General features: G+C 43.2%; 1 protein-coding gene across 2 annotated transcripts in view; it reads left to right on the forward strand.

Annotated features, from left to right (window-relative positions):
• Positions 1-25,953, forward strand: part of DDX23 (DEAD-box helicase 23) — a 232,579-nt gene that overhangs the window by 136,511 nt on the left and 70,115 nt on the right. For both annotated transcript variants that reach the window (XM_086963729.1, XM_086963732.1), the window contains exons 7-8: positions 1,710-1,843; positions 19,927-20,039. In XM_086963729.1, coding sequence (XP_086819855.1) covers positions 1,710-1,843; positions 19,927-20,039 — 247 coding nt within the window. The remainder of the gene's footprint in view (positions 1-1,709; positions 1,844-19,926; positions 20,040-25,953) is intronic.

The following is a 25,953-nucleotide window of genomic DNA, read 5'->3' on the forward strand; positions in this document are numbered from 1 at the left end:
TGGAGGAACAGCAACCACCTGAAACTAAATCCAGACAAAATAAAACTGATCCTAATTGGAGGGCCATCAAATCCCTGGAATCCTAATTTCTGGCCCACTAAACTGGAATCCCCCCCCCCCCTTTCCAGTTCAACCAAAAGCCTGGGCATCACAATTGACAGTGACTTGTCCATGAAATGCCAGATTGGGACGTTGGTTTCTTCCTGTTTCTTTCATCTTCGAAGGATCAGGAAGATTAGCAGATTCCTCACCACTGATGCCCTGACCCCAAGTAGTATTGGCGCTAGTCATCTCTCATATTGCCTTTGCCTATGCACTCTATTTTGGTAAACCAGCATATCAATCAAAAAGAATACAACTGATGCAAAATCACGCTGCCAGATTAATCTACCACCAGCCTAAATGGCACCATGTCACCCCGTTGATGAAAAAATTACACTGGCTCCCAGTAGTCAAACGCAGTGCATTTAAGCTGGGATGTATAATCTTTAAAGCACTTCATGGCAAATGTCTGGTGTTTGTCTCTTCTCGGGTACAGCGATACTCCCCTTCTCAGAATCTTAGATCTTCCCATCTTAATCTTCTAGCTATTCCATCTTTCAAACGTAAGAAACTGGGGGGACTAAGATTCGCGGTCTTAGCATTTCAATTTTGGAATTCTCTCCCTCTGGACATTAGATTGTTGACATCTTATTCTCAATTCAGAAAACTCCTAAGACCTGGCTGTTCCGCCAGGCGTATGAATGAATGGCTTAGTGGCAGTGTCCTTTAGACTCCAGCGCCATGAAACCGTACGGTTTACGCGCGCTTTAGAAATATTTCTAACATAACACACACCGACTTGTGATAGTAATTATGAGCAGAAGACTGGTTTGTGTGATTTGTCTTTAGTTATATGGTGATAGTGTAGCTGTTTTATCCTCTGTGCAGTGAAGATGTAGTGACATTGTCGCAGAACTCTTCAATAGAAACTGCGAAAGCTGATGCTTTGAGTTCTTACCATGGTTTTGGTCATGCTGAGTTTGTTGTGATTTTTTTCTTTTGCTCAGTGGCTGACTTTGGGATGAGTACATTCATTGTGAAGGATAGACTTTCGTGGGGTGCATAGATCTCACCTAGTATTGGCATAATGGGAACACCCGTGGCTTTGTGAGCGGTTGAGAGCTAGCTTTCCTAGCATTAAGGTTACAAAAGAGCAATTTCATGAAGTTTGTTATATGTGAGATATTGTAACTCCACCACAGATTTGATAGCCTTCTGGCTCTGTGTTAATTCAGTGTCTACATTTAACTGTTACTGGCCTCTTGTCCTAACTATGTTGGATGACTGAGTCCCCTTGATATCTCTGCACATGCCTCACGCATTCCCACCCCCTTCTGTCCTTTAATTCAGTCTTCCCTGTGAGCTCTCTCCGTGTGTTTCCATGTCTCACTCACCTGTCCATGTTGATCTTTCATTGTAACAGCCTCTGGTAAGTGGTCTTCCTTGATGTATCTAGAACCCTTGTGTGCGTCAGGTGAGTGACCTGCTTGATGAGTCTTCATTTGTCTCACCGAAAGCTGTCCCCTGTTTATCTTTGGTTCCATCTGTCTTGATTAAATGGTCTACATCCGCAATTCCCTGTCTCACATGTTGTGAGGCAGAGGGAATCCCTTTATTTCCAACTACCACTGGTGTATGATCCCCCTTTCTGTTTTTTTTATTATCAGAGGATCCTCAGGAGAGGGATCGAAGAGAGCGCCGTGAGAGGATGGATCGGGAGAACGCTGGTAATGAAGAAGATGAGGGTAGGATCAAGGTCCGGGAGGAGAAAGATAAAGGCAAAGAGCTGCAAGCAATTAAGGTAAAGCACTTCATGCATCCCTTTAATACAGGTTGATGCGAACCTTGATATTGGCTTATCTTTAGCCTATCTTCCACACTAGCAAGAGAGATAGAACCACAAACCTTAATCTGGTTCCAGACTGTCTTTCCAGTGTCAGAGCAGCAGGAGACTAAGTGGTTATGACTCATTTTGAGCCCCTCAGACTTGCTTGAGTGACAGAGGCACATCATTTGACTCAATTTCTTTGCACCACTGCCAAGGTCAGAAATTGGGAAATGTTACCTGAGCCTGGTGTCCTCTCACCAGGTTGGCAGGGGGTCTCGTTAATCCCTTATACCTGAACAGGGGGCTCGCTTTTGGCTCTGGCTCTGCACTCTTGATCTTTTATACTTGTAAAAAATAAAGCAGAACACCACACCTCCTAAACAATGCAAGCTTATTACAGACCATCCATTTTTCTGAAACTCTTCTCCACCAGACTCTTTCTCCATCCAGGAGAGGGTAGTGGAAACATCCTGCCCCTCCTACCATTGTTGCCCAAGCTAATCTGGAACCGTCTTTGGTAGATCTTGGCAAGCTCTTGTATAAGGCTATTCCTCACAATTTGAAGATATAGACACATGTTATCATATAGGATGGTCATCAAGAACCATAATTTTCATAAAAATAAAACAAAACATACAGATAAGTGTTTTTTTCATTGTTGATGTTTAAAATTTGGTATGTGGAGAGTAATTGGCTTGCACAGCCCAGAGTCAATAATTCTGTTTAACCTCATGGTCGTGTTGAAGGGTATGCAGGAAGGACAATAGGGGATTGGGGCAGGAATACCTTTATCCTCTTCTTTTAGATGCTAACAGCCTTGGCTGCAAAGGGTCAAAAATAGCAACAAATACCCCTGCTCTAGGAAAAATTGCAGTAAAGTCACAGTAGTTTCTGGTTTTGGAAACAGTAGTAGAAAAAGCACATCAACATAAATCAAAAGTCAGTAGATGGCGGTATGCCAAAAAAGAGGTTTGATAAGAAGTAAAGTTCTTGTTGTGGGAAGCAGTTTATTGTTTCTCTTGTTATGGCCAACACGTGTTTCATCGCAGGGAAACCAGACTGCGAATCTTCAGGGCTGGGTATAGATACAAAAAATGCATTTGTATGGTTGTCCTATGTGAGCTAGGCAATTGAAAAAAGGTGGTTGGTGGACCCTTCGTGATACATTGTGGGCATGCCATGGAGTGACCAAGTGTAAATACATATGACTTGAATTCTATAGTGAAAGTGACATTGGTGTGTGTGAATGGTGAGGTTTTTAAACCGTGATTAAACAGTTTGTATGTCAAATGACTGTATGAAGTTTTATGGTTGAGAAGTTCTGAAAGGGAAAACACATTGACCAGTATGCGGAAGTACATTTTGAGAACGTCAATACATTTAGTTGAAAGAAATAAAGTGCAAGTGATAAGCTGTACAACCCATTGTGACATGTAGTGACTGCTAGGTGAGTTCTTAAATGATCTAAACATGTATCAAAACATTTTGTGAAGCACATTGACCAGTTAGTGAAATTTGATCGATTACCGTTTCATGATACGTTGTATGATCAAAACATATATTGAAATAATTTGTAACGAGAAACGACCTTTAAGTAGAGTGGGGCCGGTATATTTGGGACCTAATGCATTAGTGCTAAGGTGGTTGTAGAGGAGTAGAGAGATGGTGATTTGATATCTAGCATTTATGACGTGCATGTGGTGTTGACTTCGAAAGGGAAAAAGGGGTCACTCTGTCCGCTACTGGTCAAGTTCAGTGTCGAAACACGGAAAAGGAGGATAGCTAATCTCTGGGTGTGTTTTTATGAGGAGCACACTATTAAGTGTGTATTCGGAACACCAAACGCAAGGAATTACAAAATAAGTGGAAGATCTGATTGTGTTGCAGAGTTTTTTTACGCAACTTTCTTTATATTAGTGGTGGGTTGAGTTGTGTGATCTAGGAAACGATATATTCATGTCCTAAGGCTAAAAAAATTTAATAATATTCAATGAAACCTAGTAAAACTCACCCTTTTAAATAACAGAAACCGGGATTTGGTAATCAGACCAACGCCCAGAAGGGCGAGTGTATGCCGGACGCGCTGTACACGCGTGGTAGGTTAGCTCCTATAGTCAAAAACAAGGGGTTTTAAAGCATAACCACATATAAAGCCCTTAAAGGAAATTAAGTATCTCACGGCGATGAGAATTAAGAATATGTTCATACCTAATCAGGCTCATCTGGGTAACTATAACCGGGAGGAGAATAGGTCAAAGCTGTTACGCTTGAAATGGCTGCAAAAAGGCGGGTACACCTGTAGAGATAATGAAAAATACAAGCGCTATGGTATGCTGAGTTTCTATACCGTTGAGTAGCGTTTCGAAAGTGCGTGAAGGCTGGTGTACTGAAGGCTAGATGTTTTACCTGTTGCCATAAGTTCCCCCTCTTGTGGTTCCCGGCGCCGTTTGTCGAAGACGGTACCCGACCGGAAGTGAGGACGTCTATTTATGCTTGGTTTCCGCCTCTTAGTAAAAAAGACTAGAGCGGTTTCGTGTCATTTATTTCATTGTGTTTATGGCAAAGTTAAGAAGAAATACTATATCCAAAAGAGTGTACGGGAATGGCAACATGAGGCATATCTGACATTGGTAAACGAGGTCGCTCAGAACAACACCGGTATAGAACGGAACTAAAGATTACTGTGTCTGAGTACAGATGCACAAGAATAATTTGCGTGAGAGTCGGTGTTCCGATTGGCAATCCAAAATTTAACCAAAAACCAATTAGTCCTTGGTTAATAAGTAGGACATTCTTATGTGTGTGAGAATCGTGATTAAAAGGGACAAGAGGTGTTTTATCCGGTATTGAGTGAAAAACTCAGCCGACGATTTAAACAAGAAATACATAAATGTATATTACAGTAAAATACTATTATGAAGAAGTGAAATGATAATAGATCATGCAAACAACAAATAAAAGGCGTTATAGGTTCTTAAATTCTATAGAGATGTCTCAGTAGTTGGTAAGGTTAAAGCATATTGGAGCATATATTGAAACGTTTCACTGGATGTTGGATTGTGGAAACAGGTACATTGGTTCATGTTATCATTCATGGAAACCTTTCCATTAATCCCCAAGGAAGTATTGCATCTCAGGGTCATAGTTTAGGCCGAATTCAATGCTACGTAGACGCATGATCCAGGTTGCTTCTTTGCGTCTTAGGGTCAACTCACGATTACCACCTCTTATGTAGATAGGCACTGTGTCGATGCCGAAGAAACTGATGCGGAAATCATCTGTAGTTGATTGGCATTTAGCCACATGTAAGGCAACAGGATATTTAGGGTCTTGCTTATGTATCGCCCTCATGTGTTCTGAAATTCTGTCTTTAAGACACCTTATCGTGCTGCCCACATATTGTTTTCCGCATTGGCACTCAATTATGTAAATGACATATTTTGTGGTACAGTTGATGTTGACTCTGATATCAAAGGTATCTCCATTTACACCAGTGAAAGTTTGAGTCTTGTGTTTGGCCCATTTGCACATCGCACAAAAACCGCATTTGAAGAACCCTTTGCTGCGTTGTGTCAGCCAGTCCGGAATCGTATCTGTTCTCGGAACAGTTGGACTCAGTCTATTTCTCAGAGTTCTACCTCTACGGAAAGTTATTTGGGGAGTAGGAGGAATGAGGTCCTTGAGTGCTGGATCATTTTTAAGCAGATTCCAGTGCTTGGTCATGCTAGTGCGAATTGGTCTGTGTAAGCTATTGAATTCAGTGATCATCCTCACTGTTGAATCTTTCGCCTTGTTTTGGTTGTTGCATTTAAGTGTTTCTGGTCTCGTAATTTTATTTAGTCTTTTCTTGGCTGTGGACAGGATGGATGGGGGGTATCCCCGTCTTTCGAATCTCCGTTCCATGTCTTGTATGGTGTCTGCCAAATCGCTGTCTTTGCTGCAGTTTCTTCTGGCTCTTAGAAATTCTCCAAAAGGTATTGACTTGATCTGGTGTGGCGGGTGGTAGCTGTCTGCTCTTAGAATCGCATTGCAGGATGAGGGTTTTCTGTATAGTTTACTGTGTAGTTTGTTGTCAAGAACATAGAATTCCAGGTCTAGAAACTCCATGCTAGTTTTGCTGGACTTCATGGTGAAGTTCAGTTCCCACTCATTGTGGTTGAGATGATTAAAGAAGCCTTGGAGAAGGTCATCTGAGCCTGTCCACAATAAAATACAGTCATCAATGTAACGACCCCAAAACAGTATGGAGTCGGTGTATTCGCTGCCTTTGGTGCCCCAGATGTGGTCAGATTCGAAAGCACCCATGAACAGATTGGCAAAGGAAGGCGAGAATTTAGAGCCCATGGCAACTCCACGTTTTTGTTTATACCAATTCTTCTGAAACATGAAGAAATTGTTATTAAGAATGAGGGTCATCATAGATATTAGCATTTCGGTGTGAGCCCACAGGGTTGCTGGTCTGTTTGACAGAACTCGTCTTATAGCATCTAAACCTAGGACAGGATTGATGCTTGTATATAGGGCAACTACGTCCATAGTGACTATGGTAGTGTTGGGTTGCCATTCCAAGTCACTGAGAACACTAAGTATATGTTTTGAGTCCTGGATAAATGAGGGTAGGTTCTTGACTAGTGGCCCTAGAAACAAATCCACATATTCTGCTAGTTTCTCAGTTGGTCCCCCTATACCTGAGACAATGGGTCTGCCTGGTGGGAAGGGGAGATCTTTGTGAATTTTGGGGAGGGTGTAAAGCCATGGAAATGTCGGTTTGTGCACTTTTAGGTACAGATATTCGTCTTCATTCAGTAAGCCATCCTCTTTCCACTTGTGTAAATGGTCGTTAATTGATGTGGTGAGAGTACCCATTGGGTTGTGTGCAATGGGTTCATAACAATAAATATCACCTAGTTGGCTTAGTACTTCATTGTTATAATCGTCTGCATTCATGATCACAATGTTACCTCCTTTATCCGCTTCGCGAATCACGATGGTGGAAGTTTGCGTTAGTGAGGCGAGGGCAAGACGCTCTCCTTTGGTGAGGTTGTCTTTAAAAGTGAATGTTGTGTTAAGTTTCTTAGTGTTGAGTTTGTTGATATCCTCAAGAACTCGCTTGTGGAAATTATCGATGTTGTTGCCACCTGGTAGTGTTGGTATCCAGGTGGATCTGTTTTTCAAACCACTGACAACCCCCAGATCTGTGTCTATGTTCAGTTCTTCTAGAAGCTGTTCCATCTCTAAGGGGCTGTCCTCACATTCAGTAATGGATAACAAAAGGTGAATTGCTTGAATATCCTTTATTGTCGTTACATTATCTGTCAATACATCAGGAATATTTCTTACATTTCTGGTGTTTGTGGTTTTACCTGCAAAATATTTTTTCAATTTTAGGCTCCTTACAAATTTAAAGAGATCTATTTTTGTTTGGCATGTATCTCCAATAGAGAAGGGATTGAAATTCAAACCTTTAGAAAGGAGATTGGTCATATCGGGAGTCAGTGGGAAGGAAGAGAGGTTGACTACTTGGACTTCGTTATGTCCACTCCCTATTTCCTTGCTGTTCTTGACCTCAGTTTTTTTCTGTATTCTTCGTTTTCCACCCCTGCTGCCTCTATGGGTCTTTGGTCTGTTGTATCTCGTTGGGGTTGGGCCTTGTTCCCTTTCCGCATCCTTTCCAGCTCCACTAAAAAAGGAGTGCTATTGGTGTCTAGTAAATCCCGATCAGGTTCGCTTATTCCTACTGAGTTGAGTGAAGCGTTACTGGATGAGACAGAACTTGGGGCGGATGTTGTATTTTCACCTTTCTTATGGTTTTGTGCTCTAATCAAAGAGTCGTATTTTCGATCGTAAGTGAAAATGCGACCATTGCGGTAATCCGCATCGTCTCTTTTAATTTGTCTGGCCTTTCTGTTTTTTATTTCTTCCTGGTGTTTAAATAGTACCTCATCCAAAATTGTGTAATTTTTTACCGTAGGTTCTGGTAGGTTGATGTCTTTGATTTCTTGCTCAAGTATCGCAATTTCCCCCAATAGTTTACTGGACTTGCGATCTGCGCTTTCTATTAGAATATCCATCAGGCAAAAGGAGTTATTGGTTACAGACTCCTCCCATTTTTTTACTAGATCTACATCTAGATCATCATATGTTGGGAACGTGTTGGAGCGTAAGCCTCTCGGTATTTGTTTGAGACGCATGTATTGTTTCAAGGTCGTAGAGTCCCACCATCGTGAGTTCTCTTGTTTCTTAAGTCTCTCTAATTTTTTAAATTTGTCTTTAAGGCCCTCCACCCGGGGGGGGCCCGCATTCGCCGTGGCAGTATGGGTAGGCATGCCCTTGGCTAAATTTTCGAATAGATCAGCCGCTATTTTGTCTCTATCCATGTTGGTTATAGAGATATTTAGAATTGGTACTGGGTCGATGTGCTCAAAGTCAAGATATGAGATATAAAGAGTGGGATTGCGTGGGGCAGCCTGTGCTGGAAATCAATAAACTATTAGACAGCTGGGAGGGTTGTTTAGGTGTTCCAGATGAGGACAGGCGCACAACCGTGTGATCGCAGGGTTATATGGTAGGCTTGAGTAACAGATTCCAGGCAAAGGGGCGGGCGGTAATCCCTCGTGACCGCTCAAGGTGGATAAATCCACACAAGTAGACACAAATAGCAACAAATACCCCTGCTCTAGGAAAAATTGCAGTAAAGTCACAGTAGTTTCTGGTTTTGGAAACAGTAGTAGAAAAAGCACATCAACATAAATCAAAAGTCAGTAGATGGCGGTATGCCAAAAAAGAGGTTTGATAAGAAGTAAAGTTCTTGTTGTGGGAAGCAGTTTATTGTTTCTCTTGTTATGGCCAACACGTGTTTCATCGCAGGGAAACCAGACTGCGAATCTTCAGGGCTGGGTATAGATACAAAAAATGCATTTGTATGGTTGTCCTATGTGAGCTAGGCAATTGAAAAAAGGTGGTTGGTGGACCCTTCGTGATACATTGTGGGCATGCCATGGAGTGACCAAGTGTAAATACATATGACTTGAATTCTATAGTGAAAGTGACATTGGTGTGTGTGAATGGTGAGGTTTTTAAACCGTGATTAAACAGTTTGTGTGTCAAATGACTGTATGAAGTTTTATGGTTGAGAAGTTCTGAAAGGGAAAACACATTGACCAGTATGCGTAAGTACATTTTGAGAACGTCAATACATTTAGTTGAAAGAAATAAAGTGCAAGTGATAAGCTGTACAACCCATTGTGACATGTAGTGACTGCTAGGTGAGTTCTTAAATGATCTAAACATGTATCAAAACATTTTGTGAAGCACATTGACCAGTTAGTGAAATTTGATCGATTACCGTTTCATGATACGTTGTATGATCAAAACATATATTGAAATAATTTGTAACGAGAAACGACCTTTAAGTAGAGTGGGGCCGGTATATTTGGGACCTAATGCATTAGTGCTAAGGTGGTTGTAGAGGAGTAGAGAGATGGTGATTTGATATCTAGCATTTATGACGTGCATGTGGTGTTGACTTCGAAAGGGAAAAAGGGGTCACTCTGTCCGCTACTGGTCAAGTTCAGTGTCGAAACACGGAAAAGGAGGATAGCTAATCTCTGGGTGTGTTTTTATGAGGAGCACACTATTAAGTGTGTATTCGGAACACCAAACGCAAGGAATTACAAAATAAGTGGAAGATCTGATTGTGTTGCAGAGTTTTTTTACGCAACTTTCTTTATATTAGTGGTGGGTTGAGTTGTGTGATCTAGGAAACGATATATTCATGTCCTAAGGCTAAAAAAATTTAATAATATTCAATGAAACCTAGTAAAACTCACCCTTTTAAATAACAGAAACCGGGATTTGGTAATCAGACCAACGCCCAGAAGGGCGAGTGTATGCCGGACGCGCTGTACACGCGTGGTAGGTTAGCTCCTATAGTCAAAAACAAGGGGTTTTAAAGCATAACCACATATAAAGCCCTTAAAGGAAATTAAGTATCTCACGGCGATGAGAATTAAGAATATGTTCATACCTAATCAGGCTCATCTGGGTAACTATAACCGGGAGGAGAATAGGTCAAAGCTGTTACGCTTGAAATGGCTGCAAAAAGGCGGGTACACCTGTAGAGATAATGAAAAATACAAGCGCTATGGTATGCTGAGTTTCTATACCGTTGAGTAGCGTTTCGAAAGTGCGTGAAGGCTGGTGTACTGAAGGCTAGATGTTTTACCTGTTGCCATAAGTTCCCCCTCTTGTGGTTCCCGGCGCCGTTTGTCGAAGACGGTACCCGACCGGAAGTGAGGACGTCTATTTATGCTTGGTTTCCGCCTCTTAGTAAAAAAGACTAGAGCGGTTTCGTGTCATTTATTTCATTGTGTTTATGGCAAAGTTAAGAAGAAATACTATATCCAAAAGAGTGTACGGGAATGGCAACATGAGGCATATCTGACATTGGTAAACGAGGTCGCTCAGAACAACACCGGTATAGAACGGAACTAAAGATTACTGTGTCTGAGTACAGATGCACAAGAATAATTTGCGTGAGAGTCGGTGTTCCGATTGGCAATCCAAAATTTAACCAAAAACCAATTAGTCCTTGGTTAATAAGTAGGACATTCTTATGTGTGTGAGAATCGTGATTAAAAGGGACAAGAGGTGTTTTATCCGGTATTGAGTGAAAAACTCAGCCGACGATTTAAACAAGAAATACATAAATGTATATTACAGTAAAATACTATTATGAAGAAGTGAAATGATAATAGATCATGCAAACAACAAATAAAAGGCGTTATAGGTTCTTAAATTCTATAGAGATGTCTCAGTAGTTGGTAAGGTTAAAGCATATTGGAGCATATATTGAAACGTTTCACTGGATGTTGGATTGTGGAAACAGGTACATTGGTTCATGTTATCATTCATGGAAACCTTTCCATTAATCCCCAAGGAAGTATTGCATCTCAGGGTCATAGTTTAGGCCGAATTCAATGCTACGTAGACGCATGATCCAGGTTGCTTCTTTGCATCTTAGGGTCAACTCACGATTACCACCTCTTATGTAGATAGGCACTGTGTCGATGCCGAAGAAACTGATGCGGAAATCATCTGTAGTTGATTGGCATTTAGCCATTCACACACACCAATGTCACTTTCACTATAGAATTCAAGTCATATGTATTTACACTTGGTCACTCCATGGCATGCCCACAATGTATCACGAAGGGTCCACCAACCACCTTTTTTCAATTGCCTAGCTCACATAGGACAACCATACAAATGCATTTTTTGTATCTATACCCAGCCCTGAAGATTCGCAGTCTGGTTTCCCTGCGATGAAACACGTGTTGGCCATAACAAGAGAAACAATAAACTGCTTCCCACAACAAGAACTTTACTTCTTATCAAACCTCTTTTTTGGCATACCGCCATCTACTGACTTTTGATTTATGTTGATGTGCTTTTTCTACTACTGTTTCCAAAACCAGAAACTACTGTGACTTTACTGCAATTTTTCCTAGAGCAGGGGTATTTGTTGCTATTTGTGTCTACTTGTGTGGATTTATCCACCTTGAGCGGTCACGAGGGATTACCGCCCGCCCCTTTGCCTGGAATCTGTTACTCAAGCCTACCATATAACCCTGCGATCACACGGTTGTGCGCCTGTCCTCATCTGGAACACCTAAACAACCCTCCCAGCTGTCTAATTGGCTGCAAAGGGTCACTGATTCTTGAATAACATACCTTTCAAGTTGTAAACGAGAATTGTCTAAAGGTGATCTCTGATTCCAAGAAGGTTTCCAAGCATAACAAAGCCAAACCCCTTACAATGTATGTATGTATGTATGTAGCAGTAAACCATAACTAGCTTGCCAACATTAGTATGAAAGATAAGCTGTGATCACACACTACTGTAAAGGAATGCATCCATTTAGTTCTGGACCTGGAACGTTAACAGAGTAGCCAGTTACAGTCCACAGCTCATCCCTTGGAATGGGACATCTTGAAATCACGTCATGGCCACTTGTAGTTGAAACAGAAGAAATTCTCATGACATTTGACAGCTTCTTGAATATGACAAAGTAAAAGAGGAAATTTCAACCTTGTTTGAAAGGAGAGGTACAGAAGTTTAAATGTGGAAGATCAGTGTTGGTCATCTTTGAAATATTGTAATATCTCACAGTAGAGTAATCCAGGACCAGTTCTCTGTAAAGTTCTTCTTGTAGTTTTAAGGTCTCGCATTGCGATAGCAGCGCATGCGCTGCTCTAGCCATGCGAGTGCCTTTTGCAATCAATTCTCCCGAAGGCATAAATGCACTCTTCGGCATGGACAAAGATGGTTGCTCTCGCCATTTGTCCAAAGCAAACAGCATGTGCGTGTCCGTACGGACTGTGGACAGTCCAACGCCATCTTGTTTTAAATTGTCGTGTCAGCGTGTTCGGTTTCACTTTCACGGCTGCTCGAGTCTGTTTCTGCCATCCCCATAGCACCGCCGCACAGTTAGGGGCACATAGAGATCAGGTTTTTGTCTCCGGTTCCGGCCGGCTACCCAACTCTGCACCAATGGCGGGGGGCTCGGAGATAGCCTGGCCGAATCCCGCGGAGTCATAATTGCGGTGCCAGCGCCTCTGTAAGTACCGATGCGGCACCTTTCAAGTATCCGAACACGGAAACTTCCCATCATGTGCGTTTATTTTGCTGTGTGTGGTTTTTTTTTTTACGTCCCCATAGCATTGAAGCGCAGTGAGGGGCCCAGAGAGGTCAGGTTTTATGTTGAAGTTAGTAAAATTAGCTTCTTTAAAACTTCTAACACTTATCACCCTACCTACACTGCTTAGAAATAACATTAGTGCAATATGAAGCTCTATTTAAAAACATGTTGATCCTTTCAGCAGAACACGGTGGCGGTGTTGCTAAGTAGGGCCTTGTTTCCCTCCAGGCTGACCTTCTCTCCAGCAGCAGTGTGAGTACCTACCAGGGGTCCCATTGATGGTGCGCCCGTGAGGTGCTATCGCGCTACCACACATTTTTTTCACCACATTTGAATGTGGGTTTCGCATCTGTCTGGATAGGGAGCGGGCTGTTTTAAGATGGGCTACTGACTGGCGTATCCCCTACCCCTTACTGATAAGAAGTGGGAGGTGTTTGGTTGAGAGAAAAAATTGCGATAAGCTATACACCAGCTCTTTCGAAGTTAAATGCCCTAGACTGACCTGGGTCATTAGTGTATTGATGGCTCTCACACTCTGGGCCAGTGTTCCTTTAAAATTATGCGATCGCTAGAATATCATTGGGGGCGCTCTAGAGACCCTTTTAGTAAGAGGGCACACTATCAGGTCACCAAGAGATATATCCACGTGAAGCCTCCATCTTGCGCGTTGAAATTCAGCACTTTACTCAGCCTTTCATCCTTCCGAGGTCATTAACATAAGTACTGTTTATTTAGGTACTAAATAAACACAGCAGTGGCAGAAAGCTCTACATAACAGTGTCAACTGTTAATGTTCTTGTTTTTCTTCCCCTCTAATAGTCTTATTCTTACTACTACTGTTGTAAAGTCTAAACACTTATCGCTGCCTTCTGGCCGCTCTCAGTGCTAGCTCTGTGTGTGTGTGTGTGTGTGTGCGCATGTGAGGCCCTGTCTTTCACAAGAGAGCGCTTAGTACTGGTCTTCTCTATCAGGAGAATTCAGACAGCTTAGTTGACCGCCTCTGTCTTCACAAACGCAGACTGCTTGAAAGCTAAACTGCAGAAAGAAACAATATATAAAATGAGGTTCGCTAACACTTTCCACGCAGACATAAGCGGTGTAGGACCTGTCCTGATTATTTTATTGTGAATTGCACCTGCCTATCCCATTATGGACATGCCCCCAGGCCAAGTCTGATGGGTTGCAAGTGACGGAAGGACACAACTGCTTCTAGAGTCATGCTGACAAGCATTGGCAGGCCAAGAAACACTACTTTTTTCACACATTTCCATGTACTTTTCTGTTTGTTAACTCTTCTGCATCTATTACGTGTTGAGTGCAGCGCAGTGCATACATGTATAGAAAATCGGCCATTGCTTATTTCCACTTTCAGACGGAACTCATTTACACAGTAAGGCTCAAAAAATCCACATACTCTTTCTTTTTTGTCTTTGCTCTTCTTTTTTCTGCTCTTACTACTTAAATTCTCTCTCTTTTTCTCTTCCCTGTCTTTTGCTGCCGGGCACATTTCCTCCTTCCCATGTACTGTCACTTGTTCATCCTTTCTCTTGTGGTCATGAATGTGCAGGCTTTCATATGCTCTTCTCCAATATCAGGCCTTCCCCTTTCATGATCTCTTTTGCACTGTTCTCTCTTGCACCCTTCAGTGTTGCCCAGCATCCCTGTGTACCATCTCTTGCTCGTTCTTCTGTATTGTTACACCCTCGCATCTTTATCTCTTCTCTTCTAGTCTTTTCTCTGCTGGCTTTCCTGCCCCGCCAATTTCTTCCTTTTTCCCCCTGCTCAAGCTCCCCTCTTCCTTATTGTTCACCCCTGTTGTTTTCTCTCTTTAGTCCACCTTTTGGTGCGTCTTGCTCTCCCACCCTCTTTATCTCACCCATCATCAACCTCATGCCTACTCCTGCATCTTTCTCTCCCTGTCTTGTGTTCTCTCACTGATGTACTTTGCCTGAAAGGTCAGAGATATAATTCTCTCACCTGCCCTCTGTTAACTCTTGATCATTTAAATAAGGAATGTCCTAGGCAAGTCCAGGAGGACCGAAACCATGTCAGACTTTAAACAATCATTTGCAATGCAATGGGTCTCACATTTACGCGAGTTTAAGCTATTGGAATTGTAAATGACAATACATTTTATTAATGTTTCAAAACCCAAAACATAAATAAAAGGGATTGTCAATTACAATGCCAGTAGCTCAAACTAGCGTAAATACGAGACATGTTGTATTGCAAATGCTTGTTATCTATGCACCCAGGATCTGGAACATCTCCGTATCCATCAGGACCGCTCCAGTGCTGCTCCAATTTAGGACGGAGTTGAAGATGCACCCCTTTACGGAACAGTTTATGACAATGCAATAACAATATACTTCTGCTCCCATAACCCAGTGTAGTGACTGAGCTATTTTATGGTTAAACCGCTCGATTATGACCCTTGCCCACTACCATCTCAGTATATTTAGCTCCAATATAGTGATGTGTAGGCCTGTTTCTGACTTTGTCTTGCTTAAAGGCAGTGCTGACTATTGCCTTTGACGTGCTCTCATGTCATCTTGCTTTGCAATTAAACTGTCATATAACATGGTGATGTGTAGGCCTGCCACACTACAAAGTAGGGTTTGATTATGTCCCTTTCTGTTTCTGACTTTATCTTGCTTAATGGCAGGGCTTGCCTATTGGCTTTGGCGTAATCTTATGCCATCTTGCATACTAATTTTGGCTCTTTGCGGGAGTAGTGGCCTATGCTTAAGCGACTCCATTTTCTGAGCTGTCTCCATCTTCTGAGCCTTTCTAGGTGAGAAGTTATGTTTTGCTTTCACTTGTTTTCTGCACTCTGCATGCTGGCAGAAACCGGTTCTTATCGGAGGAATGATATGAGAGAAAGAAGGACCCCCTGAACCATGAATGGCACGATTCCTAGGACTGGGATAAAACGCTTGAAAAGTATCACTCCTAGGCAATCTAAGATTTGAATATCAATAAACAATTTTTAAAATGTGGCACAATGTGAAGTGTGAAGAACTAACAACCAATGATTCAAAAAATATAACATTTTTAATAATTGTTAAAGAAATCCCAATGAAGGAAGTTACACAATGCATACAATAAAAAACATTAAAAAAAGGGGTGACAAGATCTTTCAATTTTATCTCAAAGACTTTAAAAGTGGCAAAATCTTTCAATTCTGTCTCGACGCGCGTTTCGGCGTATTACACGCCTTCTTCAGGAATAGCCACAATACATTCTGTAGATTTAATAGAAATATATAATTTAATTATTAAAATCAGAAAAAAATAGATTTTTTACATAAGCAGCAAAATAAATTTCACATTTAATAAACACAACAATATTCATAATTCGATCACTTTATAAATCAGATAGGGTCTTTTATCTATATACACATCCTAAGATCACTTGAATCATTAGTTGTTAGTTCTTCACACTTCACATTGTGCCACATTTTAAAAATTGCTTATCGGAGGAATGTACATGCTCTGTCTTGAAGTCATAGCAAAGGCCTGATCAACCGATGCCGTTACCTTGAGGCGGGCTGGTGCTGATTCTGATGAGAGAGAGAGGGGGCGAGGCTCACAGGAGCTTCGTCATACGTTTCCACTTCTACTAAAGGAGCTGATCTCTGGTAGTTCATCACAGTACAGACGTGTAGCTGTGACGGTGGAGCAGAGAATCCTGTTTTGACTGGAGAAACGGACTCCCCTCTGGCGAAGTCGAAATGGGATGTGTAGAAACTTGGTGAGGTGTTCCACCAACTCTTATTTTCTAGCTAGTAGTAAGTATTTATTTGTTGATTAATTAAAATCATTACAAACAAGAATAGATAAAAGCAACCTACATAAACGAATATATACTATGCTCAAAGTTATTATCATCTTAAAATGATCATCTAAAATTGCATTAATATAGTCAATTCCATATTAATATTTAAGTGTTTACACACGGATTAAATTACAGGTATCAGCTAGAGTACAATATATTAGCAGCAATCACTGTTATAGCAGCATTTAACCAAAGTGACAAGTGTTAGCAGTAGGAAATACTAGTATAAATACATTTTTTGCTGTTTTCCATTTGCAAGCTATGGTAAAGTGCAATGTGCATAACTATAGTAAATTATACTAATAGACCTTTCAACTGGCATACATTTTGATTTAAACAATTCTTAAAATAAGTTTCTTTAATTATTTTGGATCACGATAAATGGTTATTTACTTGTTCTTCGTCTTTGAGTTTCTTCTCAGCAATAATAATGAACTTAACAAAGTGATAAATCAGTTTTATATTGGCCCCACTCAAACAGGTAATAGTTGCTTGCCTGCATGTTCTAATTCCTAGTTCATTAAAAATTGGTTTTAGGATCAACTTCCGAGCCTCTGCCAAAGCTGGACATAAGGTTACAATGTGTTAGTGTTTCCTCCCTTTGACTACAAAGCCTGCAAATGCTCGATTTTCTAGCTGTTCTTATCGATCTTCTCCTATTTTCAGGTTCCTTATTTTTGTATACATATAAGTTCTATATATATGTTATTCTGATTGTATTTAGTGATCATATAATTGGTAGTTTGAAGTTGGTGCTGTGAGTGATATAAAAGGCCTATCTTGACATAGCAGTAATTTCTTTCTTTTGTCCTTCTATCATTATGTAATAAAGAAACCCCAGAGTATATCATTCTTTGTCTGTGTTCCTTGGGATGGGAGGTCAGGGCCTTTCTGACCCAAATGCTGTAGCACCGGAAGGATGGTAAGTTTCCCTTCCTGCAGGTAACTGTTGAAGGAGACGTTCCGCTCTCATCCAGGGAAACCAAAACTGATAAGTAATCCATCCCGAGGCAGTGTTTATTCAGTTCCACCAGGGCGGGCTTTGTTTCGTATTGTTGTTACCCTGCGGCCCTTGGTATTGTGTTTTCGTACCCTGGGGTACGTTGTTACCTTGTGGCCCTTGGTTTCTTGCGTTGTTTTACCGAGTGGCGTTTTCCCGGGTTGTTGTTGTTGTCGTCACTGGTATTGTTTCCTGCGTTGTTGTTGCTGTTTGCAAGCTCCTCGGCAATAGCCATATATATCTTTAGTTAGTTGTTAGTATTATTCCTTTCTTGGGTAAGTATATATGAAGTATTGTGTCCTTTTGGGTCCCAAGAAGGAATAAGGTCGTATGCCCTGGTGATTGGCAGAATTATCAGGTCATTACACCCAGGTACCTTTCCTGCCACTCGTTGACTGTACGGTTGTCCCTGTACAGTGCCCTTCTGTCTTTTGGCTGGGTACACCCTACACAATTTCCACATACATACTTAGTTACTTTGAAGGGTACATAATTCTACCTTTTCTGAAATATCAAAATTCATACACTTTCATCATTAATTTTTCATGTTAGTCTAAAAGTTATTTATTTTCTTTAATGATATTTAGCCCCTATTTCTGTAGTTGTGTATTGCAGTTCACTCCAAGTGAGATTTCCATGTTTTATAAAGATTGAGTAGTAGCTTTGAAAACAAAGGGTGTTCATACGCCTAGTGGATGGGGCTGTGATGCCTGTGGAAAAAAGATGGCTGATTGTAAGCATTACCAATACTATTTATTTGGTGTGAAGAGCAAGGTGGTTATTTTTGTCTTTCCACATCTTGCCTCTCAGAAAATAGGGGGTTGCTCTTTATCATTAGTTGGTGAGAGACAGGAGTCTGCTGTGTGTGTTGCAGCCTCCAGAGAGCAGGCTATGAATGAGAAGTGTTCTGGAAGTAGCTCAGTCACAAAGGGGAAGGATCTAGCATTGTGGGTTGACACAGGCATTGAGGAAGCAAGGCCTGCGCGAAAGAATTTGGTAGTGGAGCGTCAGGAAGGGACTACTGATAAGAGTCCACACATCTAGAAAGAAGTGATATGGCTGATCAACTTGGGTGTAAATGGTTGTACTGTCAAACATGGTAATGCTCTAAAGAGAGGATTTCTGTTGACTGCTTAGAATTGAAAGTCTTCCAACTCATATTTTATGTTGTAAATTTTATACACATTCACTTTGGACTGTAAATCATTTTACTCAGTTGTCATCGTGCTTATTAGCCTCTGCATCTCAGGTGGAGTTGTCTTCACATTTAATCTTCTCCGTTTTAGAATGAGTCAAGGGGCACTTCAAGTAGGCCTTTCTGTCTTTTGTCTGACTGTAAATCTCTGGATTTGATCATGTATGAGTTCAACTGAAGGGTGCTAGCCCCTTCTTCCCTTCCTGTCCTGTCAGTTGAGCGATCACTCTGATGCTGGGGTCACCCTGATTCCGATGCAGTATTCTTCTGTTAAATGTATTGCTACCTTGGGACCCACAGGCTCTGTGCTCCAGTCTATTTGCCTGTGCTCATGTTTATCAAAAGCACCATGCTGTTTCTAGTTCTGCAAATCAGTCACTTGAGTAGGTTATTCCTTCCCTGAAACTTGACAAGGGATAACCATGGTGAGCAGCTGATTTGAGTCTGTTATGTAGACACAGGGTGGATCACAACATAGGTTATTACTGCTGCAACATGTTCGTTGTCAGTGAAACTTTCACTGTTGCAGTTATGCTGCACCTTTAACGAGCATGGGGAAAGCTCTTTTTCTGTGGGCCATATTTTATCTATGTGTATTTGACTTGCAGTGCGGCTACCTATTCTGCACTCCTTCTCATCTGTGAGGTAGGTCTGTACTCCTTCTTATTAAGCTTTGTGGGTTAAGGAATTACTGTTTTGTGTGAGTGTCTCTCCCTTGCTCTATTACTGAATATACTATACTTTGTCTGTGGTGTATGAAAAAAGACACAGCTACTGCTCATGCTGTAGCTCCTCTGTCTGTGAGTGATGCTGTCCGCTACTGGTGGCACTTATGATGCAGTGCTCTGTGTATGAGAAGCTTGGTAATGTGCTCGAATAATCGCACAACCGCTAAATGGTTGCATCATCACATTAAAGCATTATCTGCCTTTTCTGACCAGTACTTTTAGCTTTTCACACATAGCACCCTGCATTTGAAGAAATTGTGGGATGTTGAATATCAATAGTCATTGAATTTGCACCCTCTGCTGGGAAATCTGAAAAGTGTGAGTATTCTCTTCTTCCACAAGCACACAGTATTTTATAACTATACATCTCTGCATACTCTAGACTCAAAACAGAAGCAGAAACACACCAGGCCATTATGGTTTTCTATTCTACTAACCTACCTCACTTTGAAAACCTCAACATAGAGCTTGATGCAACAAGCCAGCTCTTTTGCTTAACGCGGTCACACTCCTTGCATATCTTATACTCTACTCCCTTTCTACATCTTCTTTGGGCTTTCAGTTGGTGGTAAGATTCTTTTTTCCTCTCAATGTAGGAAAGATACTTGGGTGGAGTCAAGAAACGTCGGCGAACACGACACTTGAATGACAGAAAGTTTGTGTTTGAGTGGGATGCCTCTGAAGACACCTCCATTGACTACAATCCACTGTGAGTACATCCTAAATATGCTGAGCACCTCTGACATGGCCGGTGTGTAATTTGAGCTGATGGTTGCAGGTGGAGCCCAACAGCAGTCATTTTTGGGGACTGGCACTTATATTTTATCACCAGATTTTCACCAGTATCCAGGGCGAGATAAACACAAAAGGGTGAAAGAAAGAGAAAGAAAAAATGGACAAATTAAGTTAGAATGGGCGAAAATTACTCTGCAAGAGTGGGATAAATGGGCAGGTAGTGTCTAGTAGTGGGTGAAAGAGACTTGAGTTGGAATCAAGATTACTTAGCTTTAGTATTTGGCACTCCTGATATAGGTTTGTGCACTGGCACTTTTTGTTTAAAAATTAAGCACTGGCCATGGCAGACTCCTAACTGTAGGTGCCTCTGTAATGGCAGATATTTCCCTGTTGATGAGTCTCTAATCTAGTTCAGGCTTGTGATTTCTCTGTCAGGACAGAAGCCTAACTGCCTATGAGTCCCTATGCAGGGGGATCCATCTGTGTGGCCTTCTCCAAGGATACTGGTTTGTTTATAAGCGCCTCTCTGTTCTCCTGTCAGAAGACAGTCTTCTGGTCAGAAAACAGTCTTCTGGTTAGCAGACAGTGGTGCCGGGTGGCTACTTTCATAGACCTCAGTGGTGGACCATCTCTCCTGTGTGTAACCTGACTGTCATGCCCATTTGCAAATCACTTATGCTGCATTTTGTGATTCATTATCGAGTCTGCTTCCACTCCTAGGCCTGAAATAACCCCAATACTTGTTTTAAAATTGTGTGAGAACCTAGATGAGTCTTTATGGGCCAGATGTGCTGTATCAATGAATTAACCATTCTTTTGAATCTTATATGGCGAACTGTAGGAAAGTGCATTTTTATGTGGTGTGGTTGTGAGGCCTCGCCATGTAATTTCAGAATCTTTATCAAGTCCAGTTATGTTTCCTTAATAAAACCCTTAGCTTGATCCTGGGTAGCTGTAGCACAGAGCAGTCAATCAAAGGAACAAGTGTAAAGCTTTTAGAAGTACCAAAACAGTCAATAAGTAGGAATCACAACGCAAAAAAAATCCGACACCAATTTAAAAATGAGTTGTATTCTATCTGAAAAGCGACCGCAAAACAACAAAAATCTATTGAGGGGAAACAGGAGATAAATGATTTTTCAGAGGTAAGTTATTCACTGTAGTTCACTTTTAGGAAATGCAATATATAAATGTAAGCAATTTATCAGGTATCAGCCAACTGGCTACTACTCTTCACTTGGATGAGCCACAACGCATTGGGAGTTGGTCCCAGGGACCACTAGGTTCAGGAAGACAAACTGTCAGTGCAATTTTCTCCTTTACCACGGTCCAGCTCAGAAGTGGGCCTGTTGCGGATACAGAATACTGAGAAATCCAAGAATGCTGAAGAGATGTGGCGAGTGTTGCTTGGGCCACCATGAAATCCATGGGCATCAGTGACTGTCTCTGGCCTCTGGACGCGATCTCCCACGATACATCAGTGGAGTCCAGTGCAAGTCCAATCGCAACTGGTCAGCTGGTCTCCCTGTTATATAGCAATCTCAACTGTTGCTTACAGGTAAACAAATCTTTTCTTTCTGGGTACCAGGGTCCACTTCGGCTACGGGTCCCATGGACTTGTGGACACGTTGGGAAGGTCAGGACTCGGTCTCCCAGCAGACAGTTTGGCATTTAGCGATGGTAAGGCGCTCCTTAGCTGTGTTGGTCCTAAAGCCAGTCACTTTTTACATGCTGGTACAAGTGGGTTTTAACAAGTGGGCACAGCAGGCCACGTCTTGCAGGTCCCTCGAGTGCTGCAGGTGCAGTCAAGTCTTCACATTGGGAAATTGTTAAAGCTTGCAGAGCACAAGATGATACAGAATGTATTATGAGCACTTAAAAAGAGTGTTTATGCAGCCTTTCTTTGCTTGGTACAGGAGGCAGCAGGGTAGACCTTCTCTCTTCTTTCCGCTCCAGTAGTGTTCTGAGAACTGTGTGTCTGGGATGGCCCATTTGTGCCATCTTCGATTGAGGGTAGGGAGGACTATCTAGACAATGGGGCAATAGTCTTCATCAGGTAACCTATCCCACTTTGGCCATCAGACAATCCCAGAATACCTCTCTCTATCCAAGTCCAAGATGGAGCAAGCCTTCTTCTCCTGTAAGGAGCCCTGGGCATACCCCTGTGGTGTACCCAGCATAATGTGCTACACCTCCTGGAAAACAAGTTCTGCAACTAGCTTTCACCCTCTGAAGGGGATGCCTGCTTATCTGCGAACACAAAGGAGTGGGCTGGCTAAAGTGTGTGCAGCTCTTTGAAGTTAGTCCATCTGTGGCCACCCCTCGACCCACCCCAACCCTTCCCCCCTCCCATCCCCCACCAGGTAGTCTTCTTTCTGGAGGAGGTCACACCTCCTTCCACCAACTCTTTTGGTTCCTCTGTTCCTGGGAGCGCTTCACACTTCCAGGTGGGGGCAGCATGTTTTCTCTTGGTACAACTGCTACAGATAGACTGGAATGCCAACCAGAGGTTTGGGTAACAAAGTGATGACTTTCTAAAGGCACCTTTATATTAAAAGCTACCTTAAAGGCGATCTCAACAGTGAGTTGGGTTTAATGTAATGATTAATCCATAAAATAATATATTTGGTGGTCCTTAATGGAAGTTAGCACTAGGTGTGATGCAGCTAGCGAAACCCTGTGTTAGCCAAGCGGACCACCGACATTGCTAAAGTAAAAACAGCAGTTTTGTATTTGCACCAGGGTATCTTAAACACCAAAGGAACATGTCCTTCTTTTTTATATTAAGCACCCTGCCTAGTGGGCTACCAAAGCCTTCCCTCGGTGCCGCTTATTAATATTCAAATTGAAGGTTTTGACCTGGCAAAATGTTTTATTTTGCCACATAGAGTTGGCAGTTTAAACGCTGCTTGACTAGGCTGTGTAGTGGCGGCACAATTAAGTGATGCAGTCCACTAGTGACATTTAACTTACTGGCCCCGGGTACCTATTATACCATATACAATGGATAAGTTAACTAAGCTGATCAGGTATTAGTGATTTGTATTAATTTAACAACAATGGAGGAGTACCCCCCTAGGAGGAAAAAACAGAAAAGGATTCCTTCTGTATCTGGAGCGCGAGGCTCAGGTTAGCACTATGTGCCCCAACCCGTTACCGGACAGTGCTTGTCCTTGAAGAAGACCCCTCACTCACCAACCTGGTTGGTGACATGCTTCATCATCTGGGTCCCACCCCATAGGCCGAGTGCCCATAGGGTGTGCTGCGACACCTGACTACAGTGGAGCGGGTTTCTTGTTTTTTATATGTGCGAAAAGTTACAGTGATACGTGTATTAAAAAGGGCCAAGACTACTCACTTCAAGACTTTATTCTTGAGTGCTTGAACCCTGATAAAATCAATGTGGCACCTGTGCCTAACTAGGAAGGCTTTGGTGTCTCGAAGTGTGATAAATTAAAAATAGCGTAGTGTGCTATGTGATTTAGCGTGACTCTGCAGTTTAATTTATTTACTTATCGCCGCTTTTGCTAATTTGCATTCTGTTGACCAGCGCGACCCTGTTTGAGTACTTGCGTTTCCCCCCCAAGCTGTCCTGCCGCCCTGACCCCTCCACCTCCATTTTGTTGTTGTTTTCGTCCTCCTTAGCCCGCCCCGCCTCCCGCTGAAGCGCCCTCCCACAGACAACAAACAGCGCTCACACACCTAGAAGCGCCGTGACTCGCTCTACGCTTCCGAGCTGAGTGGTCGCTCCCCTGCTGCTAAGGTACCGTCTGTGCAGCGCTTTTGCTCCATTCCAGACTGCAAATAATCGCGTTTTGCTCCTGCCGCTCTGCCCATTTTGTTTGCTGCTTTGCCCATTTTATTTGCTGAAATTGACGATCTGCCCATTCGCAGTGTGTTTCTGCCAGCGTGACTCTGCAGTTTAATTTATTTACTTATCGCCGCTTTTGCTAATTTGCATTCTGTTGACCAGCGCGACCCTGTTTGAGTACTTGCGTTTCCCCCCCAAGCTGTCCTGCCGCCCTGACCCCTCCACCTCCATTTTGTTGTTGTTTTCGTCCTCCTTAGCCCGCCCCGCCTCCCAGCTGAAGCGCCCTCGCCCCTCCCCCCCACTATCCATATATGACAGGAGTTCCCGCGCGCAGCGTTCACGCGCAGCGACCGCGCCCAACCCGCGCCGAAGGTGCGCCAAAGGTAAGCCCGTCTACGCCCGTCCGCGCCTGGACCGCGCCCAGCGCCAGACCCCTTGCCCCTCGCGTTGCCCAACCCCCCCGCATTACCTACGATGCCACCGCCCTCCTAGCCCTTAACCCCGGTCGCGCCCCCAACTGCGTCCAAGCCGCTCCTGGACGCACCCATGGCCCGTTCTCCTGCTTCTCCTGCAAATTTAACGGCACCGACGACATCTCCGCTCCGACCACACCACAGATTCCTGATCCCAACCACCTAGAATGCATCCTTCTCAACACCCGCTCGGTCCACAGACACGCCATTGACCTTTGGAACCTACTAGACACCATCTCTCCAGACGTCGCCTTCCTAACGGAAACATGGATGAACGCCTCCTCCGCCCCTGACATCGCCATCGCTATCCCTGATGACTATAAGATCACGCGCAAGGACCGCACCGACCATACAGGAGGAGGAATCGCTATCGTCCACAAGAAATCAATCCGCATCTCAACCAGCTCTGACGCCAACCTCGCCAACTCCGAACACCTTCACTTCCAGATCCACATCGACCCCAAGACCACACTCGGAGGCACCCTCCTCTACAGACCACCAGGACCCCGCGCTAAATTCAGTGAAGACATCACGGACTTCATCACCCCACACGCGCTCTCCTCCAAAGACTACATCCTTCTGGGAGACCTCAACTTCCACCTTGAGAAGATCAACGACCGCAACACCGCCACCCTCTTGGACAACCTCGCCAACCTCGGACTTAAACAACTAGTCACTTCCCCCACCCACATCGCAGGTCACACACTCGACCCCATCTTCACCTCCAGCAACCATGTCTCTTTCAGCCACACTACGGATCTCCTCTGGACTGACCACAGCTGCGTTCACTTCACCTACAACAAGCCGAAACCAATCATCCACCTCCAACCAACTCTACAAAGAAACTGGAACAAAATCACCACGGAGCAGATCTCCACATCGCTCCTTCAAACCTCCCCAGCCCTCTCTTCTAACGCCAACGAAGCCGCCTCCAACCTCACCCTTTGGTTATCCAACACCGCCGACACCTTAGCACCACTGAAAAAACGCCAACACAAACTTGGCATCAAGAAGGCCTCATGGTTCAACGAGGACCTCAAGAAATCCAAGAAACTATGCCGCTCCCTTGAAAAGGCCTGGAAAAAAGACCCATCCACCAGCAACAAGGACGCCTTCAAAAGCGCCATCCGTACTCACCACCAACTGATCCGAAAAGCCAAGAAAACAGCATTTAAGGATCGACTCGACAACAACGCCCACAACAGCAAGGAACTTTTCAACATCGTCAAGGAATTTTCCAACCCCTCGGCCAACTCTAACAACATCACCCCCTCTCAAACCCTCTGCGACTCCCTAGCCTCTTTTTTCCACAACAAGATTGCTGACATCCACAACAGCTTTGACAACCAACCCGGAAGCCAACCCACCCTACCATCAGCTGACTATCTTCCCCCCGTTAACACCCTCAATGCCTGGAACCCAATCTCCACTGAGGACACCATCCGCCTGATGAATTCCATCCACTCTGGATCCCCCACAGACCCATGCCCTCACCACATCTTCAACAAAGCCGACTCCGTCATAGCTCCGCACCTCCGAGACGTCATCAACTGCTCCTTCAACTCCGCTACCTTCCCAGAAGACTGGAAACACGCGGAACTCAC

The sequence above is a fragment of the Lissotriton vulgaris genome, chromosome 1_1, assembly GCF_964263255.1.
Source record: "Lissotriton vulgaris chromosome 1_1, aLisVul1.2, whole genome shotgun sequence".
Classification (NCBI taxonomy): domain Eukaryota; kingdom Metazoa; phylum Chordata; class Amphibia; order Caudata; family Salamandridae; genus Lissotriton; species Lissotriton vulgaris.